Source organism: Ricinus communis, chromosome 7, assembly GCF_019578655.1.
Source record: "Ricinus communis isolate WT05 ecotype wild-type chromosome 7, ASM1957865v1, whole genome shotgun sequence".
Classification (NCBI taxonomy): domain Eukaryota; kingdom Viridiplantae; phylum Streptophyta; class Magnoliopsida; order Malpighiales; family Euphorbiaceae; genus Ricinus; species Ricinus communis.
Window position 1 is genome coordinate 690,786 of NC_063262.1, and position 22,969 is coordinate 713,754.

Consider the following 22,969-nt stretch of genomic DNA (forward strand, 5'->3'; position numbering starts at 1 on the left):
CAACATGTACACCTGCCAAAGCGAAAAGCAATTTCAAATTTTCAGCTAACAAACAACAATCTGATGTGGGCATTAATTTTCCATTTTGTACATCAGAATGATGACACAAGAACCTGTAAAAGAAAATGCCGTGATTCTTGTTTTAACCCTCAATAAGGAAGTTTCAATCTTTCAAAAGATGTGCTTCGATATCAAGTTAAGTTCTTGGATCTTTCTTGCATTTGTTTCCTTATCCATATGATGCACAAAGCTTTCTTGTTCATACGTGTCTGCAATAAAATATGGTGCCAGTGCAGTACCATGTGAACCATGATTGTAGATAAATAATCCTCTTTTATCGATAGTTACAGATTTAAGGGTCCAGAAGTGGGGACATTGACTTAAATAAGAGTTGTGCAATGCTGACTCATATGTACCAAGATATTTGGATATTCATGTCTTATATATGCAGACATCCTTTCGCTGAAGACCTAAAACAGAAGGCATCACAACGAAGGCAAAGCAAAGCAGCAAGGAAAGTAATGGAACTTAACTCAAGTTGCAAGGTAACTAGTACTAACTTCAAAATAATGTCAAAATCAAATTGGCTCTCTTTCTCTTTCTCGTGTTTCTGGTTTTCTGCCTTCTTTCTTTTTCAGTTTTCTTTTAATTTCAGGTTTTTCTTGCTTAAAGTTGCATGTCTAGTCGCTCATGTGTCTGCTTTTAAATAGAAATTATCTAAATAACATAGCCAAAAATCTCTGCTCGTGCCAGAAAGTTCCAAACACTCAACTCACTCTTCTATGCAGTACATGAAAGAACTCCAGAATTGGATTCAATATTGTACGCTATTCTCTTGTTCTCCAAGATGACTTACCTTTGTTCTTTTGGCTAGTTTGCGTCCTGTTTAGAGAGATGGATCATTTCAGGTTTCATGTTCCTGAGCAGGTAAATGAGTAGAAGCTGAAGTTATTAAGAAAAATATGTAACAAGTAAGGCATGGGAAATCCTTAGATCATAAGGTACTTTCTACAAACATGCCCATTGACTTTGTCTTTGTATCAAGCATAAACAAATTTGATAGGATAATCTTATCAATTTTCTGGGTCCACAACTTTGTGAACATTGACTCGTGACCTTCAGAAGCGTACAGCTTTCTTGGTTCAGCTCTTTTGGAAAATGCAAATATCCAGTATAAGATATCTAATGTTTTACTTTTTCTTGCCTATTTTGGCCCCACCAAATTATTGGATTGGAATAGAATGAGAAAACTGCAAACCAGTCGATGCTGCTATGTTGCAAGCTGTTCATATCAGAGTCACGCAACCGCACAGCTCTTGATTCAATTGAAAGAGCAGCTAGGCTCAACCCAGAGACTGTGATAGTGAACAAATTTGAGGACAGAGCTTACAATAGGATAAGGTACACACTCGTGTCATATGTTGTTCTTGATAGCATAGGAACTGCCATTTACAGCCCATTGCAGCAAACTGTATTGGTCATGGTTGAAGCAGCTTATGGAGCCATAAACCTCGAGTCACACTGCGGGGCACACCCTCGGCTTGGTGTTGTGGATGACATTGTTTTCCATCCCTTATCTTGGGCTTCCTTGGATGAAGCATCTTGGCTTGCTAAGGCTGTTGCAGCTGAGATTGGCAGTAGATTTCAAGGTCTAAGCTATAATAAAACTGAATACTAGTAATACAAATTGCTAATTGGGTTCACAAAGCAAGTGAAAGAACTAAAACATTATTTCCTGATGCATTGCAGTGCCAGTATTTCTTTATGCAGCAGCACACTCCACAGGAAAGGCTCTTGACACCATTAGGCGTGAGCTGGGTTACTACAGACCAAATTTCATGGGAAACCAATGGGCAGGATGGACAATGCCAGATATTCTCCTAGAAAAGCCTGATGAAGGCCCCCAACAAGTATCTCGGGCCCGAGGCATAACGATGATTGGAGCACGCCCATGGGTCGCATTATATAATGTGCCGATCATGTCCACCGATGTCTCTGCAACTCGTCAGATTGCAAGGATGGTGAGTGCCCGTGGCGGTGGGCTACCAACAGTGCAGACATTGGGTCTGGTTCATGGTGAGGATTCAACTGAGATTGCTTGCATGCTGTTGGAGCCAAATCAGATTGGAGCAGATAGGGTTCAGACCCGGGTTGAGATGCTGGCAGCCCAAGAAGGATTGGATGCAGAGAAGGGATACTTCACTGACTTTTCACCTGAAATGATTGTTGAAAAGTACATGAATTTAATCTCTGCTAGCAGAGACTGATCAAAAACTTGTTTGGACGTTTAACTGTATCTACAAATTTGTCCAGGCTTCAGCAGACATAGCTGTTGCTTGATAACTAAGACAATGCACCTAGAAGCAACATTAACATTTACTAATGGATCACCTTAGACATGCAATCTCAAGATTCATTCATGGATCACCAAAAGAATAATCATATTTGCTCCTTCCAAGCTTTCCTGAACTCCCTTGGTTGCACATCCAGATATAGCCACCTACATTATGTTTCTTGTTACAACAGAGATAGAAGAGAGACCTAAAACGTTTTTGCATAGAGAGGATGGTTATACCATTTCATGTCCCAGTCATTCAGAAAAGAACAAAAAGAATGAACATATTCAAAAGAAAAAAGCAGAGAATGAACGAACTTCTTGAATCTATGTCAGCAAAATTTTTCCTTATAAAACTTTAATGTTCCATTGACACAAGGGAGAAAAAATAAAATAAAAAAAGAAAACCTGTCATTCTACATCTGCCGTATAATCTATGGATACACCAATGTACACTTGGAGTTTATCAAAATTCAACTTTATCATGAACACTGCTTTTTCAGAAAATCTTCATTTAACAATGTCTGAAACAGTTGTTGCAACCTCTCAGCACCAGGGCCTGGCCTGAATACTGAATCGTTTCCACGCACAGAGCAAGGGTCAGCACCATTAGCTGAGCTGCCAATACACCATGCTCCAGGTGCAAACCGGCCAGTACGACCTAGAAGTTCTTTGTCAATCTTGTCTAAAACCAGATCATCCTTAGGAAATTTTCGGGCAAATGGAGCATTGCTTTTTACCATTTTGTCAAAGTCTTTCATGGTCAAGGAGATAGGATGCTGCTTTGGAGGAGTGTCCCAAGCAATGTAGTGAAGATCATGACTTATTGCTGTTTTTCGGAATTCTTCAGTGTTACAAATAAGAGTATGAAAGTATCCTTCTGGAGAGGAGATGAAATTTGTGTAGTACATCAGGAGTGTTCGTGGGAGATTGTCCCATCCCATTATACTGTATTCTACAAAAGATCGGGTTAGCATCATCCATGCTGATCCTGTACGTAATCAAGCAGAAAGAAATCAATTTTTTTTTTTTTATTATTATTTTGAAACCAAAAAAAAAAACGAAAGATATACCAATTGTCTAGCATAAAACTTAAAGCAGATTTGCCAAAGGCAACATGCGGTAGATACTGGTAGACAAGCACCCACTGGTTCACATATAGCCCCAGTCCATACAAAAAGAGTACACATACCAAAACATATATGCCAGATACCCAACCTACAGGGAAAGATCCTAAAGACGTTTTGCAGGCAAAAGGTATAGAAAGATGCCTGTTTTCCCCCAACAAATTCCCTACAGATACAGTAGTAATTGACAATCAACTAAATTATGCAACATTGCAATTCTCTGATAACATATAACTCAGAAACAAGATGACAGCAATGACTCATCAACATTTTATCTGTCATGTATAAGACAAGAAGGTGTCCACAAATGATACCCATCCCAGGATGCCAAACTGTTGGATTAAAAAAGCAATTGACGCATTTGGGAGAGAACTTCCATCATGAATTATATATTTCCAATATGTTATCACTACATTTTAATCCTCAAGAATGCCCAGCTATTTAAGTTCATTTAACAAGCTTGAGAATAACAGGACTTGGGGTAAATTTACATTTTATACTATTCTAAATTTGTAGTTTGTATGAATAAAAGTAATTATATTCAGAAAAGAAGCTAACAATAGATTGTACTTGCATGAGTATATAAGAAACCACAGGATCACTATTTGCTCAATGAACCTATGAAGTCTGTGTAGATATACATACCAGTAAATAACTTGAAAGATGTGGGAAGTGATCGACGCTGAGAAGTCAAAGCAAGGTCGGATTTCTTTGATAAGTAAAGGCCTGGGTCAATAATAATTGGTTTTGCCCTTTGATTCCTGCAGAATGTTGGAATTTACAGCATGCCCAAATTCAGTTTACTTTCATAAAATAAAAGAGATATATCTTCTAGAAAAATGATGCTGGTTTCCATCTTTCACTTACAACTTCCATCCAGTAATCTGCATATGTTCAATGAAATTCAGGTTTCTTGAAAAATTCGAGAATATGTGAAGTAAATCTGCAAAATTAAAATGATATCAGATTGTAAACCAGCAAACAACATCTTAAAGGAAAATAGATAAGTAGAAGATAGCGGGGGCCATATGTTCAAATCCCCCTATCGACATCAATGAAATTTTGCAATCTAATGTGCAACTTTTCATCATAGCCAAACTGGGATAATGAGATTTACTGACAAAATACTCTCTGCCATTTCATCCAAGCCATATAACTTACCAATACCAAGTCAGCAAGATAATGCAGAGACAAGCTCAGAATAGAGTGGCGTAGACACGACCCTTAGGATAGTAACATTAGCATATGCCTCATATATAACTTAGATAACGAACAGACATAACAAAATAACAATAAACAGCATAACAGAAAAGCAACAACTATAATGCAGCATCCAGTACTAACCATCTTGTGTCACAAGAGGATAATCTGAGGTACTGAGGTTAATAAACCAGTCCCACTCCAGGCTCTCCCTCAACATAATTGCAATTGCCTGGAGGGTACATGCTATCATTGTAGGCCCCTTATAGGTTACCAAATTGGACTGTGCCATTACACGCACATTCCCAACTTCAAGGAAAGTAGGATCATTCTTCACGGATATTCCCAACTCCAACCTTTCGCGAGGTGGTGCCTCAAGATCAAGATGTAAAATATACTGATTTCTAGGATGATACACTGCTTGCAAAGTCCTCATCATCCTACGACTATCACCCTTTGTCCCTGAAATAAGATAAGCTAATCTAGGTGGCTCCAGTTTTGAATACCCACTTGCATTAAAATATTTCTTCAAATCTGATTCTATAAAATACCCACTTGAATCCTCTGATCTTGAAAAAGAAACAATGTCAAATGGCAACTGATCTCCACCATAAGGAGAGGTAAATACCCCCAAACTAGCTGATAAAAATAGAGTTAAAGATACAAGCAAGCTTGCAAAGAATGGAAAGAACCACTTTCTGTCACTAAACACCCTTCCTGAGTAGAAGTTGGCATTTTTTCTCATACTCAATGGGTTTTTCATGGAAATCAATTCCCACAAGTTAAAGCTAAAAAAACCCAGAAATGCTAAATAAAAAAAGACAAAGCCAGAAATCTAATGAAGGGAAAAGAGCCAAAAAGAAGCAAGGAGGTTCTGTAACAGAACCAGAGCCTCGTTTTTAGGTATATGAATAACATCCAAGCTAAGACTTTGAAGCAAAGGTGCATAAATTGGAAAAATAAAACATACCAATAACCAAAACTCAAAAAGAAAAAAAAAAAGAGAGAGAATCAGATTAAGAGCTGAAATATACAAAGTAAGAATCAAAAAGATAGATTTTTTATTAGTTAATGAATAAGAGTTTCAAAGAAAAAGCTCAAAAGAGCTACAGACTACAGTAAAGAAAGAAATTTGGAGGTGATAAAAGCATATAAATGTGATTCTGAATTTTGAAACTTCTAATATATCTATAAGCAGTTACAAGTTACAATTGGCCTGAAATAACTAAAAAGTGGGTTTTGCTCTAAACAGACCCAGATCTAAAGCTAATTGAAAGAGAGATAATAAAGAAATAGAATAAAAAGGGTAAGGAAACAAAAAAGAAAAGAAAATTATATGCTTGAAGTGTAAGTTTCAGATACTTAAAAGACAAGAGAGGTCTTTACAAAGGGAAAACAATTATAAACGGAAATAGATATATAAGGAAAAGAAATGAACTAAAAAAATACTTACTTGATTTTGATTACAAGGAGAAAAAGAGGGAAAGGTGGGTCTTTTAGATTGAGAGAGAGAGAGAGAGAGAGAGATTCAAAGGCTGAATTAATGAATAGGTGAATCAGCTGATTTTATTCCTTTGTGAGGTGGAGAGGGGGAAGAGGAAAATGAACGGGACCGTACAGGTAATGGGTTAGATAAAACCAAAATTTACTTCAAACTCAACTCTCTTCTGTTAATTGCTGGAGGCAGCTAACTGCTAAGAGTAAACAAATGCAACGGGGCTTTCTCACGCTACTTCATGGAGCGTGGTTTTTCCTCTACTGTATGTAAAAAGCGAGTTGAGGAAAAAAAATAAAAAACAGTTACTTGGTCACGCGCCATTGCAAGTAGGAATTTGGATTGTAAGAATAAATTCGGACATGAATTGAATGGAGAAATTAAGCTTCCTCCTGTCCAGAGGCCAGACACCGGCAAGTCCGGGCATCGTTATTGCATAGATGACATTTACATAAATAATTAAACCCCAGAACACTGTTCTGTCGGTTACGCGTTTCAGATTAAATGGCGAATTTGAGGCCCACTAAGTAAAGAAAAAACAAAAAAGTGCTGCACCACCCATTTCCTCTCCAACCTCATGATTCTGCTTCCAGATCAGATTGCCATCCCTTTCAATATTTATTATAGGCTTAATACATCTCCTCGTTCCTCTTTCTTTTAGGCATAAGTTTGATTATTATGAGTGATAAACCAAGGGTTTGAGCCAAAGACCATGAATTTTAGTTGGGCTAATTCAATTGAAAAATTCTGATTTCAAGTCTAAAGAAAGAATCAATGGTAATGAGATTTTGAAAAGATCTCAATGTACACTAAGTGTTTGATTGTTTTCCTGACCCAAATGTATTTTTATGGAATGGAATTATTGAATGAATCATAGGCATAATTTTTTTTATAAGGGTATTTAGCCTATGAACCGATGCCTTTGTCATTTGCTGCCGTCGTCAGTTCCACATGGATTATGATGCATTTAATCAATAAAATCTTGGAAAAGATTATTGTAAGGAAACCGATATTGATATGTCCATAATCATGTCTAAACTGTACATCTCTTTGTGGGCACCTCTAACTGCGTCTCTCTCATAAGAGAAGTGACAAGGATATACCTTATATGGTAACATCTTTCACAAACAAAAACTTCAAGTATCATTACTCAATGGTAGAATGATATATCACTCATCTACTACAGTGGGAGAGATTGTTTATTAGAAGCCATAAATTCAATGGTATTAGAAGCAGCAGCTGCAAAAATTCATTGCCCCTTCACCATCACTGCGTTATAACGTACCTCTCCTTCCCAATTATGCTAAAATATGCCTCACCTGATGGAGGTGTTCGCTTTACCTTGCCAACTTGGCTACAGTACGAGCACCCAAATGACAAACATCCCCACTAATAATAAAACGAAATCCTTCTGCCGCGAGCTAGCTAATCAGTGCTCAAGTTGGCATCAAAACTAGTTTTTCATTCTAAGAGTACTGTTAGCAGATTTATCTAAAAGGGTAGGAGGAAGTAGGGTCATTGCAGGCTGTGGAATTCAATTATATATACCAATGAAGGATACAATTATGCTAAAAATAAAGACAGGCTTTTGGGAAAAGGTCTAAAGTTTGGAAACAATAATGATAGTAAGGAGGTATATATAGCAACCAACGGCCATATATCATGATTATTTTGAGATTGAAAATTCAAAGTTGTCGTATGTCTTACAATCATCATGCCTTTACATTTGCAATCTAATGTTAAAGGTTTAACTTGAAATCCAATTACTGAGGTGTGGAGCGCTCAAGTTAAATGAGCTTTTCTTTCTTCCTTTCCTTCTTTTCTTTAGAAACTCTCTTCTGTTTTTGCGCACATGTAAATGTTAGCTATTTATAGAAGGCCGTAAAAGCATGTCTAACCTGCCACCTCGGATAAATATAATATGGAAATTTGTGCCAAACATTTGGACAGGAAAACTTTGGTTTGGAGTAATAAGGAGACCTTGCATGGAGACTAAATGCCTTGAAGACTTGGACAAGACAGCCTTTTAGGCCTTAGTTTTGGTTCCAAAGTGGGTTGGGGTGGGCTTTTGGCATTCAACTGTCCTGTTATACAAGCTAACCAGCACTGGCGCATTGTTGTTCACTAAAGACGCTAATAATAGTTTTAACTTTTACAAATGGACAGCGCTGAATATATTTGTAAAACAAACAATTCAAATAACATTCCACACCAAAATTAAATCTAAAATCAGTCCTGTCCAAATGATAAAAGAAATGTTTGCCATATCTTTATGAATAAAAAAGAAATGGAAAGGCATGATAGAAGTAGTTCAAGTGCTGCCAAAAGCTGAATCATGCAGTACATCTAGAGGGATCAGTTTCAGCAATATAGACACATTGGCAGTTGTGCAAGTCTCAGGATTCTGAAACCATACCCCAACCCCTGTCCTCTGCAAAGTTGACACTATCCACCCTTTTGCAGCACATGAACTAACTGTTTCTTCTTCCCTTTTCTTTTATCACTGAACCCTCTGCTGCCCTGACCATGATGAACCCTGCCCCCCCTCATGACTTGATACATATCTGATGTCACTCAGTCATATATTTTTCGTTTGGTTTTCACCCTCTCCGCCCCTCACTCTGTATTCTGTTGTCCGCTTTAGTGACATATAAAAAGATCCGATGGTATTGATATTAGTTTAGTGGTATGCTATGGCTTACATAAATCCACCTACGATTTATTTACCTGGGAAATGGGATCGGTTCATCTTCATTGTTTCTGTGAGATAATTTATGTCTTAGTTCAGTAATTTGTTAAGTAGAAGCACAAATACCTTACGTGACTGATATGCCAGTAACATATTTTTTACTTATAATTTTATTTGAGATTTTGGATCGATTAAAGTTCAAATATTATACATCTCATTCATACTCTTGAGTGCACAACAAATTGAGCCATTACCAACTTAGTATTTGGGCATATATATGTGCACATTTGCAGCCCATCACAGTTTATGGTTTCTCTCTCTCTCTCTCTCTCTCTCTCTCTATATATATATATATATATATAGAAAAGCAAAAAGAAAATAGTCTTAACTTTAAATATGACTCACAGCGGGACGGACTAGACCGGCGCAGATTGGATTTTTAATATTTTCATTTCATTTTATAAAAATTGAAATAATTTAAGAAATAGAATAAAATATTGATAAATTTATTTTCGGAGTGATTAAATGGTGGGAATGAAGATTTCCATTTATATTTTTTATTAGCTTATTATTTTTATATTTTATTAAAATATTTATGCATATTTATGTTAAATTATATATATTATTATTATTATTATTTAAAAATAACAAAATTAAATTCTCAATAATCCATTTAAAAGATAATAAATTCCTTAAGAGATTGAGGCGGGATTGAAGTAGGGCGATTCAAACCAAAGGAACAAAACAAATTTGACACTTGAATTCAGGAGACAGTCGGATATTCCATGGGAGTGAACCAAGTTTTGGTAATCCTATAAAGTATAGAGCACAAGTTAAGTTAGGGCATCTTCTTCTAGAGCTGTAACATCTCAAGTCCTTTGGACCATTTGAAGGTGGGCTACTTTTTATAGGACCGAAGGTAGGCAACCGGCGCAAAGATGTTTGTTATTTCAACTTGGTGGTTGGTGCTTCCATCTTTGTCGTTAAATTTGAACTAACATCATCTTTTTCATGTTATATGCTACTTTTCTTTCTCTTCATTCAACCATTTTTCTAATATTTATCTGCCCATGTCACAGTCACACCTAATTCTAACAAACTAGACCATAAATTTCTTTCTCCTTATTGGGTACTTGTTCAAAGGAGAGGTAAGCCTAAAGTGGGTGGGACTGTATTTAGAGAAGGTAGTTTTGACATTAATAGTCATATGATCGTACAAGTGAATTTGCTGCTTGCTTTATCGATTAAGTTTCTGTCGATGCCTTTAATTGAATTAATTACAAGTATTAAAAAAGGACTTTATACAGCATATGGAAGATGACGATCTTTGGTAATATTTTGACCAATAAGTGAAAGAGGGAAAAAAAGATAATCACCGCTTAAACTATAGACATGTATGCATATGTGGCATATTGGAATTAGTAGCCCCAACTGGCAAGTTTGAAATGAGGAGGTCAGGTGGTCCTTGGTTGGAGAATCCAATGAGTAGTCATAGGCAGTTCTCACATTCGCTAGGCAGGCAAGCCCTTTTGTTTTTGTTTAATTAGGGTGTCCACTAATAATCCTGACTCACATGTCAAAAGTTAAGCGCCACAGGATCAAAAAGTGGACACACGGGTTCTCATTTTCAAGGGATTTGATAATTAAGCAATTGAAGTGGCAATCATTGCAATCAGTACAACATTTAATATAAGGAAAATGGTTGGTGATACAGCAATCTATATATATTACATCATATTCATTCGCACCCTCTCAAGTACCTTCTGTATGTTGCACTTGCAAGGCCAACAGTTGGCTAAGCTTCACATTGTTACAAAACATAAAGAGTCCTGAATAGGGTCCGTTTGATCTATTTAATGAATCACTGGTCATTATTAGGCTTGCTCCTTAATGTGCTGTAAGAAGTAAGACAACAGAATTAATCAGCAGGATATATTGCAATTTGCAAATGCTGTCCAATCCCCCTGTCTAATTTGCAAATGTAATAGTAAAAGTTCAATTGATTGGACACGCTATTTAGAGTATTCCAATGAATGTGAATAGTTGGACCAGGTTGTTCATGCTGCCATTGGAGCTTGTCCATTTAAAACAGCTTAAGAATCATTTGTTGGTAGAAGGCATTCTATTGGAGCTAGCCCAGTGGAAGGAAACAATGAATTGGGACATTTCTTTGATTGCATCTATTTAAAGTAAAGTAACCTTTCTTATCTTGAAATAGCAATTTGCATATATAGAACAACAAAAAGAAAGTACTGACTAACAGTGAAAGATTCTTGAAGCAAATCCAACATCAGAAGAGAAACTTCAAGACTATATATAGGAAAAAATGCAGATGAATGATGAAACGAGGGAGGATATGTACCTTGTCGTTGATGATAGTAATAGGAAAGTAAAACAAGTACATTAGCTAAATTAAAGCAGAGTAATTAAACAGCTGAGTAACTAGCTAGAAGAAAACTGGCTCTCAAAATGGTCAACCTAGGCAGGGAATAAAGCCTATTTCTTTGCAATGGCATGCAAATTTGGTGCGATATGTTGGCATGCAAATGTTCTTTGTAATTGGAACAATAATGGTTTTATTCTATGGAATATGATTGACTAGCTAACAATAAAAATTATGCTCTAAAGTGGAGTCATTACAATAATGGAAAAACTTGTCAAAAGTTGCTAATTAAGTATAGTCAGTTGAGACATTGTCATGGCATTGGCATATAAAATTTCAATATGCCACTCTTCGGACAGAAATATCAGGCACTGGATATGTTGCTATAAAGCTTCTTTTTAACTGAATGATGCACCAACCAGTTACCAGGGTAATAACTCTAATTGTCTGTTTGACCAGGAAAAGTTCTAGTATAATACCAACAAGTTTCCATGGTGATAACCTCTTATCAATGCACTGTGTCCCGGTAAGACCACACAATGAGTGACATGGTCTCAGCTGTATATGATGTGCTGGAATGGAATGACCACATTGTATGCATATTCTTGTAGCCTATATATATAGGTTAAATGAAGAGAATATTCATATGAACCGCACCAAATTTTAATGCAGCTAATTCCACATTTTTATTCCATACATTAATTAGCAAAATGATTTGGAAAAGAACACGAGTCATCTATACCTTTTGTGAGATTGAAGAGTTGGAATTAGTTTAGTTAATTGATCACTTACCTCAATAACCCAAAAAATAGAAGGAAATATTTAAGCTTATTAGATATCATGGGAGAAACACAATTTCCTTGTGTATGCATATATGTATATGAGCCTCTGGGAAAACCTGCATATTAATGCTGGCTTGAAAAATGCGTTAATTTGGTCACATTTATTTTGTATGTGGTCAAATGGAGCCGTTTTGAATACATGGAATGGAAAATAATTCAGTTAGGCAGCTGCCATGTCTAAGACTGGAAGGTCCTTTTGGAATCACACATATATATATACACACAATAGTGGCGACTGCTGCTAAGACAAAGAAGAAGATAAGCGTGGGGAAAATTTTCATGCGTGCTTGAAATTGCAATCATTCATTGTATAATGCAATAAAGAAAGGCTTCATACCATGCATACTCTGGAACAGTAGACAGCAAAAAAGTGGGTAATTTTCAAGAAGAGTTGGCCACCAAAAAAAAAAAACAAAAAAACAAAAAGCCACCGGCTTGGACACCTCTGCTTAATAAAGATCATATGGCACATAAGTTTTTTGTTGATGGATCGAAGTGTTTTCCCATCAAATATATGACACCATAGATCGATGAAGAGTGTGGCCTCTCCTTTCTGTATATACATATTTGATATGAAAATATAAGAAAAGATATTTCTTTTGTTCCTTTTACAGATTCTGGGCAAAAGAGAAGTTATATGATGATTAATTTGCTCTCCGAGTTGGTCCAGAAATGGCAATTATATATGTATATGAGAACCATGAGAGATTATTCATAGATGAAATAGAGCTGTACATGCATGTCAATGTTATATGTTACAATAATCATTTGATTCAGACAGATACCTGGCAAAATTATTGTCTTGGTTTTGTCCTAATAAGGATCATTATTAATGAGGCTAACTTTGATATAAAGCAAGAGACTTTAGTCGGTTTGCCTTGTAGTTTCTTCTCAATTATATTCTCTTTTTCTTTTCTTTTTTTTTTTGGATACTGAGGAGGGCTCAATAAAGGTATTCATTATTCCTTGTTATCTAATAATGAAATTATTATATCAAGTATGTCTTCATAATTTTAAAAGATCACTGCAATAGTTCTGCTCTCACTCTCACCCTTCTCAGCATATGTTAGATAATGCTACTTAATATATTATGTTGACAGAGTGGGAAAACTTCATTGTTTTTTTCTTACTAATTAAGTTTTACGAATCTTAATATATAGATTAATTGGACTAAGCCTATAATTTTAGCAAATAAAATTAGAGTAGATAACTAAATGACATTTAAATAAATAAATTTTAACTCTTTCGTAGAAGATAGAGTTGTTTTGTTTTTGGTTTGTTAATCTTATGAGTATTGGAATTACCCATTGTAACAAAATTCATTGCCAAGATGGTTACGGCAGATGCATAAAATTCATCCAATAATGTGAACCCAATGGAGGAAGAGTTTGATGAGAGAAAAATACGAGTATTTGGCATACAAAGAAAATTTTCTACTATAAGTTCTCCGAATGTGGATAGGAAGCAGCGATCTACTTTCAGTCATTTTGACTTTTTCACCAACTTATGCTTCTAACATTGTGGCTATCTTTTTTCAAGTCGAGGAGGAGAGAGCACATGCTACAGCTGTTCTTTGGAAACAATGAATGACAACTCCCTCGTGTCTCAAGTCTTAAAATCTCAATCTCGTACTAACCACCCCCCCGCCATTGTTACTATTTTACACTTACTGTAACCATTAGGGTTAACCGACTAGTACTAGTCGTGATAGCAGTAGTTGCTTGAAATTGACATAGATTGCACTAAAAGAAGCAGTGCAAAAACTATAAAAAAGGGAGCCATTCACTGGAAACAGTGCAAAGCCCACCAAAACAAGCAAAAAAGATTAAACAATAATTTTACAAGAGAAGAGAGTGTAACGCTTTTCAATATGAAATATATATATATATACATATACACATAAAACCTCGTCTCCTTCCTATGAGAAGGATTTTTCCCATAAGCCAATAGCCCCCCGACCTGACCCCAAAGCAACGTCTCTGGCCCTCTCTCTCTCTCTTCTTCTTATATTTCGCTTTCTCTTTCTCATCTTTTTTTTTTTTTTTTCTATCTCGTGTCATGTCATGCAGCAACTAATATTGCTATTGCAATGTAAGAATAGCACTCCAGCATTAAAAGGCATTTTATTAACCCTTTCTCTGTTCTCTTCCTCCTCTCTTCTCTCACTCATTCACTCGCTCACACCCCCACGACATTTGTTTCTCTTTAGCCAGCTCATTCTCTCTCTCTATCCCTCTTCTCAAAACCACCAAACCCATATCTCTCTCTCTCTCTAAAACTCTAATACCTTTTCTATCTCTCTATTAGCGACACTTTGAACGTTTTCTCCACCAGATCTTTCATGAAAGACTCCATTTTTCTCTTCTTTTAATTTTTCTCCTCTCTGGGTATTTTTTTTTTCTCTTTTCAACACCCATTAACCAAAATCCCATCTTTTTTATTGGTTCGGGTGGTTTTAGGCTTAAAGATCTTGTTTTGGGGGTTTGCTTTTTTTGGGTTTTCTTTTATAACAGAGGGAGTGTGTGAAGATGGCTAATGGGATAGAGAAAGAGATATTATTGTTTAGCGATGACGATTTGAGAGAGATGAGTGGTGTTAAAAGAGGTGGAGATTATATAGAAGTGACGTGTGGTTGTACTAGCCATAGATATGGCGATGCTGTTGGTAGACTTAGGGTTTTTATTAATGGTGAACTTGAAATCATATGTGAATGCACTCCTGGTTGCAATGAAGGTCTTTTTTTTTTCTCTCGCTCTTGCCTTCTTTCTCTCTCCGGTTCTTTTGTTTTGATTTTTATGCATGTTGAACATCTCTTATGTATCTTGACGTTGATGGGTGTCGCTTTCTTTCGTTTAATCAAAGTGATGCCTTGATTGAGCTCTGCCTTCTGTTTCCTCGAGTTTGTTTCGTATACACAGTCTAAGTGTATGTTGTTTTGTCTCAGAGACTCACCTCTGCTGCCTTCTCACAAGATATATACTCCCACTTTTATATCTTCTAGTTCAGTTATTGAAACTTTCAAGTTTGTGGGTTCAAAACTGCATTAGCCATATTGTTTGAGATCAAAATGCTCTTGTCTTGGTTTTCTAAGATTTAGTTTTTGACACCAAAGTTCTATTCTTCTTGTTAGGCGTACTAAGCTTTTGGCTAGCCTATGTACTATAGCATCCTCGCTAGTACTCTATCAAAAAAGTCATCTTTATCTTTCATTTGGTTATTACATTACAATCATTAAAAATCTACACTTTTACTGTGCGAAAGAACTACGAGTTTAATCCAAGGACGCTTACTGGCTGGAGTCAAAGTATAGTGTTGAATTCTATGTGGACCAGCATGCACATAGATTTTTGAATTCGAAATGTGTTCTTTATACTCATTTTTGTGTGCGTATATTTCTTGGTACGTGGAACTGAGTTTTATCTTGAAGTTTCATGGGATACAGCTTCTGACAACTCAGGTTTTATCCTCCTTCATATTGTTATTTACTTTTGTTGTGCGACAGTGTTGCTAGAAGGCCTGCCTCGTGAAACTCCTGAAGATTAAATGTTATGTAACCTTAGTTTCATCCTCGTTTCTCAGTGTGAAACTTCTATTATATGCCTGACGTGCCTGTAAACTTTTTGGCTTCATGTAACTATTTCTTCTGTGAACTGGCCGTTCTGTGCACTTGCAAAATTATATGGTATATTTGCTGTCAGAATCATCATCTTAAGGCATATGAATATCTTTCTTACTGCTAAGCTTGTAAGAGCTCTTAGCAAAAGGTGGTTGGTCTTCACTAGCGTGCAGTATATGTTAGGATATAATGTTTTTCGTACTCTGCCTCATCTTTTAGGAGTTCTGTTCATGTAAATATCACATATTGTATGCTTTAGGATCTTTTTGTGAGTGCATTCTCCTGTATCATGTAATTGCTTTATTTTCTGAATAATTTAAGTTCTCTCCCCATTTTTAATTATGCTTTGGTGATTTTGGTGACTAGACAAGCTGACTCCAGCTGCATTTGAGAAACATTCTGGGAGAGAGACCGCAAGAAAGTGGAAGAATAATGTGTGGGTCATAGTTAATGGGGAGAAGGTTGCATTGTCAAAGACGGTATTGCTCAAGTACTATAACCAAGCATCAAAAAACGCCAATGGTTCCCATAGATCTCATAATGGAAGAGTCTCTCATCGTGATGAGTTTGTCCGCTGCACTAAGTGTAACAAGGAAAGGAGGTTTCGCTTACGGACCAAAGAAGAGTGTAGAATCCACCATGATGCTTTGGCTGATCCAAACTGGAAATGTGCTGATCTGGAATTTGATAAGTATGTTACCTTCTTATATCTAGTCAATACTTGCAAAATGACTGGGCGATTTGTGTCAGATTTTGATATATATGATGGCTAGGTCATTAGCCATGGTATTGCATGCTTCTGAAATTTATTTTGTTATTAGTCGTTGAAAGAAAATCACAAAACTGAGATATAGGCTCTAATAATGTGTTCGTATTACTGGGATAATGAGGAGGTTATGATTGCTAAAATCACATTTATACATGAGAAGAAGAAACAGAAGGAGCAGAAGAAGATAATACAATTATGACAGAATGCATACATTTGGTTTCTTTTCCTTGGTTTTGCTCTGTTCACGAAGCTTTGATTAGAGCTCTACCTCATTAAGTATTAGAAAGAAGCTATTTTCTTTGCTGATGAACAATCTAATCTGTGTTTCTCTGTATGCGTACTTTGATCGTGTCATTTCATTGTTAAGGAGTTTATTCCTGCATAGTAAGCATTAAGTTCTTCACTGCAGCAAACATTATGTATTACTGATCCTACTGAATATCTACATTTAGAACTAAACCTTGTCGTTGAACTTCATCTCTTGGGACTGTTAAGATGATTGGTAGAGATGCAGTCATACTGATACCGCCAATTAGTAGGCATTGTATTTATTTATGTCCATTTCCATGCTTCTTTGACAATGAACATTATATTGACTATAAGCAAGACTTTTGTATTTATTTATGTCCATTTCCATGCTTCTTTGACAATGAACATTATATTGACTTATAAGCAAGACTTTCTCGCGTTAGGTGAATTATATCAGGAACATGAATTGAGTACAAAATCTAGAGTAGCTGCTTTCAAGAGGAGAATATAATATGGATAGGAAAATAATGCCGTAGAGACAAAAGCTTATTTAATCAATGCATCTTTAAATATGAGCAACATGCAATTGTGCAGTAGAAGGCACAATGGAAGTGATGTATAGCCTGAAGTTTTAACAAAAACAATTGTCAGCATGTCAAGAATATGGTATACATTAGTTTTGACCACTGAAGTCATTTTATCACATGCAATATCCTACTTTATAGGTTTTGTTTCTTTTTATTTGGACAGTTGCTGTTGTAAGATTAAAAAGATGAAGATTATGAAGTAAATAAATAGATAGGATGGTGGAAAATCTGACAAGGGAAAAACAGTTTAGGGCAAGTTCTTGCAAATATATGGGATGGGCTGTAGACTTGCAGGTCTTCTTATTATGTGCTTAAACTGTTCCTTCAGAACCATCTGTTTGCACTTTTGATTTCTGATTTCTTATTTCATTTTCTTCGTTGTGACTGATTTTTTTACTGATGTAATTGAATGAATAAAACTAAGCAGTGTAAGGAATATTCACTTTGTGAGAAATAAGACTACTCATTGTATTATAGATCTATAGGTTTTCTATTATTTACTTTTGGCTTCTGTTCTGGGGAGCATATCTGTTAGTAGTACGTTTTGGGTTTGTTTGACATTTGAATTGCTTGGATCATGAAACTACTCACATTATAGTTCTGGTGGTGATTGAATTTTTAAGTTCAATGAATAATAATAGAAATTGATTGCTTTCATATTTCAGGATAACATGCGATGACGATGAAGAACGAGCAAGTCGAAGGGTATACAGAGGATGCACCAGATCCCCAACATGCAAGGGCTGCACCTCTTGTGTGTGCTTTGGGTGTGAAATCTGTCGGTTCACAGATTGTAGCTGCCAGACTTGTATCGACTTTACCAGGAATGCTAAAGCATGAATCCATCAATGCTTCTAATCTTTAATCCCTTTTATTAAGCCATCATTAATGTTCTTCATTCTCCTGCCCAACCAACATTTAAGAAAAGCCTCCAGTGACATTTTCTTATGTTAAACCAGAAAGCTACAGTCTGGGACATTCCTTCCCATCCCATTGGCTGTTATAGAACTTTGAAATTAGTAATTTTATCACTTCATTAATATCTTGCATGTACATATCTGTTATTATGATTATTATTCTCGTTTTTTGTTTTATAATTTCTCATTTCCTGCAAAATTATTTTGGGAAGTCAAAGTTGGTCCACATTTTATATTTTAAGTTGAAAAATAAACTAAAGCATAACCCTTGACGGCTTACTTGCTAAAGCTTTCTATGACAAAAACATGCTGATGGTCCATCATTGCGTTGCTGCTTTGTCCTATAATCTATGTAGAATACGGAAACAGAAGATTGGCATTCCGACCTTTTCATTCTGCTTAAATTCATGGAATGGTCTGATCATATTCTGCTGAAATGTATGGTGGGGCTGATCATTCTGATGCTGATTGAATGATGAATACGATGAGCCATTTATGAGGCCAGGCCAGACCCAACAGAAAATTTCACCATTATATTGAGATTGAGATCGGACGAGGCAGGCCATTATATATTTTTAGTAAAAAAAAAAACAAAAACAAAAACATGTAGGCAAATTCCAAAACGCCTTCAGGTCTTATCGCAAGTTAGATTCACAATGTTATTCTACAGAGAGACGAACTTCATTATGTTCCCTTCCGGCCTCTCCCACCTCTTCCACCAGCAAAACGACCACCGCCTCGGTGAAATTGTCTCCTTCCGCCTCGGCCTGAAGGGGCACCTGAATTAAATTGCTGAGGAGCTTGAATGTTGCCAGGAATGACAGCTGACACGCCTAGCCCATTCCCTTGGTCTCCCACATTCATGATTGGTTGAGTGGGTTGAACCTGAAAGCCCATCTCAAACGGGGCTTGGTTAAAGCAATTTTGACCAATAACTGCAGGCCAAGGTGAGGGTCCAGCAAAAAAACTCATCTGCCCACCTGGTGGCACACCATTAGAGAGTGACCCTTGACTTGGAATGAACTGTTGCTGAAAGGGCATACCATTTGTAATAGGCATCCGGCTAGGAGGATGAAATTGATTCTGTGCTGCCCATGACATATTATTAGCTGGAAATCCGCCAGGAATTACTGCGTTTTGTGGTTGCTGAGAAGCCAATCCACTTATCCAGGCTCCATTAGAAGGTTGGAAAAGGCCAGCACTTTGTGCCATTGGTGGAAATGGTTGGAAAAAGCTAGCTCCGCCAGTAAAACTCGAAGAAGATGAATAATTATTCATTGACGCTACCGCAGAAGATGTATTCTGCTGGTTCTGATTAGGTGGTGGTAGCTGACCCCCACACATCGATGCATGCTGTCCCAAAGGTCCGACATTTTTCCTATTCCCATTCCTATTCTTATCCTTTGTTCTACTATTTTTCTTGTTTCCAACTGTCTGACCATTTATGCCCCTCTTTGACATTTTCTTCATTCTCATGTACTCTGCCTCTTTCTCATCATCCGAGAACTCTGCCTCATCAGACAACTCTTCATCATTCTCACCAGATGCATCATATCCTTTCTTGTAAAGGTTCTTTTCATTGAGCACATGATTGGCAAACTCCGCAACGAAAGAAATCCGAGTCCCTTGACTAATCCCAGAAGGGACCTCACTTTCAGAATTGTACCTCACCACATAGTATGGGTTTTGGACGGGTCCAAATATCTCATCCACAAGCCCCAGTGGAGATCTTTTTTCAGTTATCCACAATATGGAACCCTCATTAAGAGGATTATGCTTTTCCACCCCTTCCACTATGACTTGGGCATTTATAATCTGAAATTTGTTAATAGCACTAGTAAGCATTACATTAATTAAAATCAACCTACAGCATGTAAAGTAATAAGAGTGGGAGGTAGAAAAAGATATTATATTCTAATCAACAAGAAATATAACTATCTAAATTCCACTAAACACTCTGTCCTATATGGGCTTACCGACAAAACAACACCAACAGGCAGCACCTGATGATGTGGTTGCAATGTAACATCCACAGGAGGAACAGGAGGGAGAAACTGCAAATTTTAGTACAAGCAATCAACTCAGATTGTAACATAATAACAAACTTACTTACTGCATATTTAGTTTAACATCGCTCTAAAAGTTCACTCCTACATAAAAGCACACTAGAGAAAAATGATCCATATAAGTGGCCCTAATTGGTTTCAAACTGATAGAAAGAAACCATAATATGGCATGCCAAGGAACAGATTCTAATTAGTGCGTATTAAAGATATTATGACCGTTATATGGGAGTCAGATAACATACCAGAGATCATAAAGCTTACCTGATTAGATTGAAATTCCATCTACATAACGATTCTACAACCAATACATTCATAATTACAACTAGTAACTAAAGCCACATATTCTCAGAAAAGAAGGCCAAGTATAGCAAGTCTAGGTTACACAGCACCAGGTACCGACTAGTCGGATACAATTGAAATTGATTAATCAAGTTTGCATACATTTGATGAAGGAATAATGCTTTAGCTAAGCTCAAACCGGTTTCAAACAATATTATAGATTCAGCCAAAGAAGTGAAAAACGTCCTAAGATAAATAAAAATAGTAAAGCAATTTCTATTTTCTTCTTAAAAGACTAGCGGACTGGGAGAAGTCAGTAATGCTTATGCTGGTCTTTTGCTTTTTCGACTGGATTACGTGTCATGGACCTCATGGTATCATACAACAACTAATAATAGCTTTCCCCAGCAACTAACCACCACATGCAACAACTTTGTTAACTAGTCAGGTATGCTTTACAAAAGAACAGAGCAAGTACTGTCTTTGCATTAATTAAAAAAAAGGAGCAATAGACAATGTTTCTTGTGAGCACATTGTTTCATGTATTATGGTATATCAGCCTAGATAAAAAGGGAAAGACATACCCAATCATCTGCATGTTACAAACCTATCTCAGGCTACTATGCTGTCAGACACAAATCTACATGTTGGAGAACTTGATTCTCTATGGGTTGCAACACCTTAATCTATTGGACAGGAAATATGCATCAAAGGGGCAAGGTCAAATATGTTTGCCAGTTAAACTTTTCGGATCGAAATCAAATTTACAAGTAATGAAGCACTATGCAAAACAATTGCTTCTAAGGTCTAAGGTAAAACCTACCGCAGCTAACTAGAAGAGGCTCTAGGAGAATGATTAAAAAAAGAAATCAACCTGTGCTACCTAGTCTCTCGGCCCAAGTTACTTCAACCTAACACAATATAGCAAATAATATGTATAAACTAGGTGAACATGGAGTTTCTAGACCTACTAATTCAAATTTATCCGACAAGATAATTAAATAAAGTCAACATCACTTCGTGACCATGTAGAATAAACAGAATAAGAAATGTATTCATGTATTCATGTACCTTAAGCTCATTTTGAGACCTGATGGGGCCCTTCATAAGTCCAGTCCCCTCCTCTTCCTCCTCAATATCATCAAATTCAACATCACTCCATTCAACCATATTTTTTTCATCCTCCTCTTCATCCTCATCACTCTTATGAACCATCCCCTCTCCATTGATTTCTCTTATCTCACCTTCTTCAATTTCACCCTCTTCTACCTCTCTCTTTAATTGCATTCCTTCCTCCTCCTCTTCCTCATTGCTCTCATCCTCCTCCTCCTCCTCATCATCATCGTTATTAGAAGATGATGTTGAAGATGAACTACTTCCACTTGCAGATTTCCCGTCACTTCCACTCTCATCATCATCACCCATCACCTCATTATTCACACCACTCCCCAGTCCATTCACTGCACTTGACCCAGTAGCCAAAGTAGGATTTCCAATGTCCCTCTCATCACCTGCTACACCACTCATTGCAAAACTCTCATCAGGGAAAACAGAACTTGAAGCAGCAACCAAACTTTCCCTTCTCATCTCCACTTCAACGCCTATTACTTCACTCTTCTCAACAATCCCATCGCCGCAATCAGCACTTAACCCACCAACCAAACTAACCTTACCAATCTCTTTTTCAATTAAAGAACCCAAATTTCCCTCTCTTTCAAACTCCACCTTTTCCTCCTCGACCATCACAGAACCTTGACCATCACCGCAATCAGGACCCCCAACCAGGCTAACCTTACCGATCCCCTCTTCAATAAAAGAACCCAAGTTTTCCTCTCTTTCAAAATCGACCTTCTCCTCCTTGACCATCACAGAGCCACCAGACTGACCTTCAATCGCCTTAGACCCGTCAATACTTAAGTTACAACAATCAACAACTGGGTTTGTTCCAAAGGAACAATCTTTATCACCCATGTCCATAATACACTTCCCGAAACCCCCAAAATCAATCTTGTCTAAGCTAACCCTATCAAAGTCAGGGCTATCCTGAAAAAATTCTCTGATGTAATCAAAATCAATAGAAGAATCGTCAAAAGATAAATCAGAGAACTTAGCATGAAAGGGTTCAATCGATTCTTTCGAGTTTCTAAACTTGGAAGCTTGATTGTGTTCTTCCTCTATTTCTTCTTTAACAGTAGTGGTGGGTTCAGTTATAAACCCTACCATCTCTAAGAATAAAAAGATTGCAACTTTGAAGAGTAAGGTTTAGATTGCAAAGAGAGAAATGAAATTTCATATCTGCAAACAGAAAAGGAAAAGAAACAACTGACTTTTATGGTTAAGAAGTTTTTTGATCCTTAAACCCTAGCGAAAAGAGCGGGACTCTGGTCTAGGGTTTAGTGTGCATTCCGCGATATT

The 22,969-nt window shown here is 36.7% G+C and overlaps 4 protein-coding genes across 13 annotated transcripts; 2 read left to right on the forward strand and 2 right to left on the reverse strand.

The window, feature by feature from the left end:
• The first annotated feature begins 317 nt into the window (after positions 1-317).
• Positions 318-2,469, forward strand: LOC8284962 (formimidoyltransferase-cyclodeaminase). Of its 9 annotated transcripts, none has more exons than XM_025157143.2 (4): positions 319-545; positions 789-927; positions 1,241-1,649; positions 1,750-2,469. In XM_025157143.2, exons 2-4 carry the CDS (start codon positions 895-897, stop codon positions 2,265-2,267), a joined length of 960 nt encoding a protein of 319 aa, XP_025012911.1. In that variant the 5' UTR covers positions 319-545; positions 789-894; the 3' UTR covers positions 2,268-2,469. The 9 variants fall into 9 exon arrangements, with proteins under 9 accessions (XP_002517978.2, XP_025012911.1, XP_025012912.1 ...); XM_025157144.2 differs by having other exon boundaries at positions 875-927; XM_015718486.3 differs by having other exon boundaries at positions 320-545; positions 754-927.
• A 194-nt stretch (positions 2,470-2,663) lies between these two features.
• On the reverse strand, positions 2,664-6,106 carry LOC8284961 (beta-glucuronosyltransferase GlcAT14A). Its single transcript, XM_002517931.4, has 4 exons — positions 4,807-6,106; positions 4,330-4,405; positions 4,108-4,223; positions 2,664-3,326 (listed from the first exon to the last, which is right to left on the reverse strand). Exons 1-4 carry the CDS (start codon positions 5,423-5,425, stop codon positions 2,818-2,820), a joined length of 1,320 nt encoding a protein of 439 aa, XP_002517977.1. The 5' UTR covers positions 5,426-6,106; the 3' UTR covers positions 2,664-2,817.
• A 7,914-nt stretch (positions 6,107-14,020) lies between these two features.
• LOC8284960 (protein ULTRAPETALA 1) lies at positions 14,021-18,345 on the forward strand. Its single transcript, XM_002517930.4, has 3 exons — positions 14,021-14,804; positions 16,054-16,378; positions 17,958-18,345. Exons 1-3 carry the CDS (start codon positions 14,600-14,602, stop codon positions 18,130-18,132), a joined length of 705 nt encoding a protein of 234 aa, XP_002517976.2. The 5' UTR covers positions 14,021-14,599; the 3' UTR covers positions 18,133-18,345.
• A 378-nt stretch (positions 18,346-18,723) lies between these two features.
• LOC8262122 (H/ACA ribonucleoprotein complex non-core subunit NAF1) lies at positions 18,724-22,969 on the reverse strand. 2 transcript variants are annotated; one of them, XM_002517928.4, is made up of 3 exons: positions 21,626-22,968; positions 20,186-20,263; positions 18,724-20,024 (listed from the first exon to the last, which is right to left on the reverse strand). In XM_002517928.4, the coding sequence occupies exons 1-3, from the start codon at positions 22,775-22,777 to the stop codon at positions 18,894-18,896; spliced, it is 2,361 nt and encodes a 786-aa protein (XP_002517974.1). In that variant the 5' UTR covers positions 22,778-22,968; the 3' UTR covers positions 18,724-18,893. The 2 variants fall into 2 exon arrangements, with proteins under 2 accessions (XP_002517974.1, XP_015574017.1); XM_015718531.3 differs by lacking the exon at positions 20,186-20,263 and having other exon boundaries at positions 21,626-22,969.

Coding starts and splice junctions, on each gene's coding strand:
- LOC8284962 (XM_002517932.4), top strand. CDS start 399: ATGCTGACTCATATGTACCAAGATATTTGGATATTCATGTCTTATATA. Junction 546..1,240: donor AACTTAACTCAAGTTGCAAG/GTAACTAGTACT, acceptor GGATTGGAATAG/AATGAGAAAACTGCAAACCA. Junction 1,650..1,749: donor GATTGGCAGTAGATTTCAAG/GTCTAAGCTATA, acceptor GATGCATTGCAG/TGCCAGTATTTCTTTATGCA.
- LOC8284961 (XM_002517931.4), bottom strand. CDS start 5,425: ATGAAAAACCCATTGAGTATGAGAAAAAATGCCAACTTCTACTCAGGA. Junction 4,224..4,329: donor CAGATTACTGGATGGAAGTT/GTAAGTGAAAGA, acceptor AACATTCTGCAG/GAATCAAAGGGCAAAACCAA. Junction 3,327..4,107: donor ATCTTTCAAGTTATTTACTG/GTATGTATATCT, acceptor GATTACGTACAG/GATCAGCATGGATGATGCTA.
- LOC8284960 (XM_002517930.4), top strand. CDS start 14,600: ATGGCTAATGGGATAGAGAAAGAGATATTATTGTTTAGCGATGACGAT. Junction 14,805..16,053: donor CACTCCTGGTTGCAATGAAG/GTCTTTTTTTTT, acceptor TTTGGTGACTAG/ACAAGCTGACTCCAGCTGCA. Junction 16,379..17,957: donor GCTGATCTGGAATTTGATAA/GTATGTTACCTT, acceptor TTCATATTTCAG/GATAACATGCGATGACGATG.
- LOC8262122 (XM_002517928.4), bottom strand. CDS start 22,777: ATGGTAGGGTTTATAACTGAACCCACCACTACTGTTAAAGAAGAAATA. Junction 20,264..21,625: donor GGTCTCAAAATGAGCTTAAG/GTACATGAATAC, acceptor TAAAATTTGCAG/TTTCTCCCTCCTGTTCCTCC. Junction 20,025..20,185: donor CTGTTGGTGTTGTTTTGTCG/GTAAGCCCATAT, acceptor AACAAATTTCAG/ATTATAAATGCCCAAGTCAT.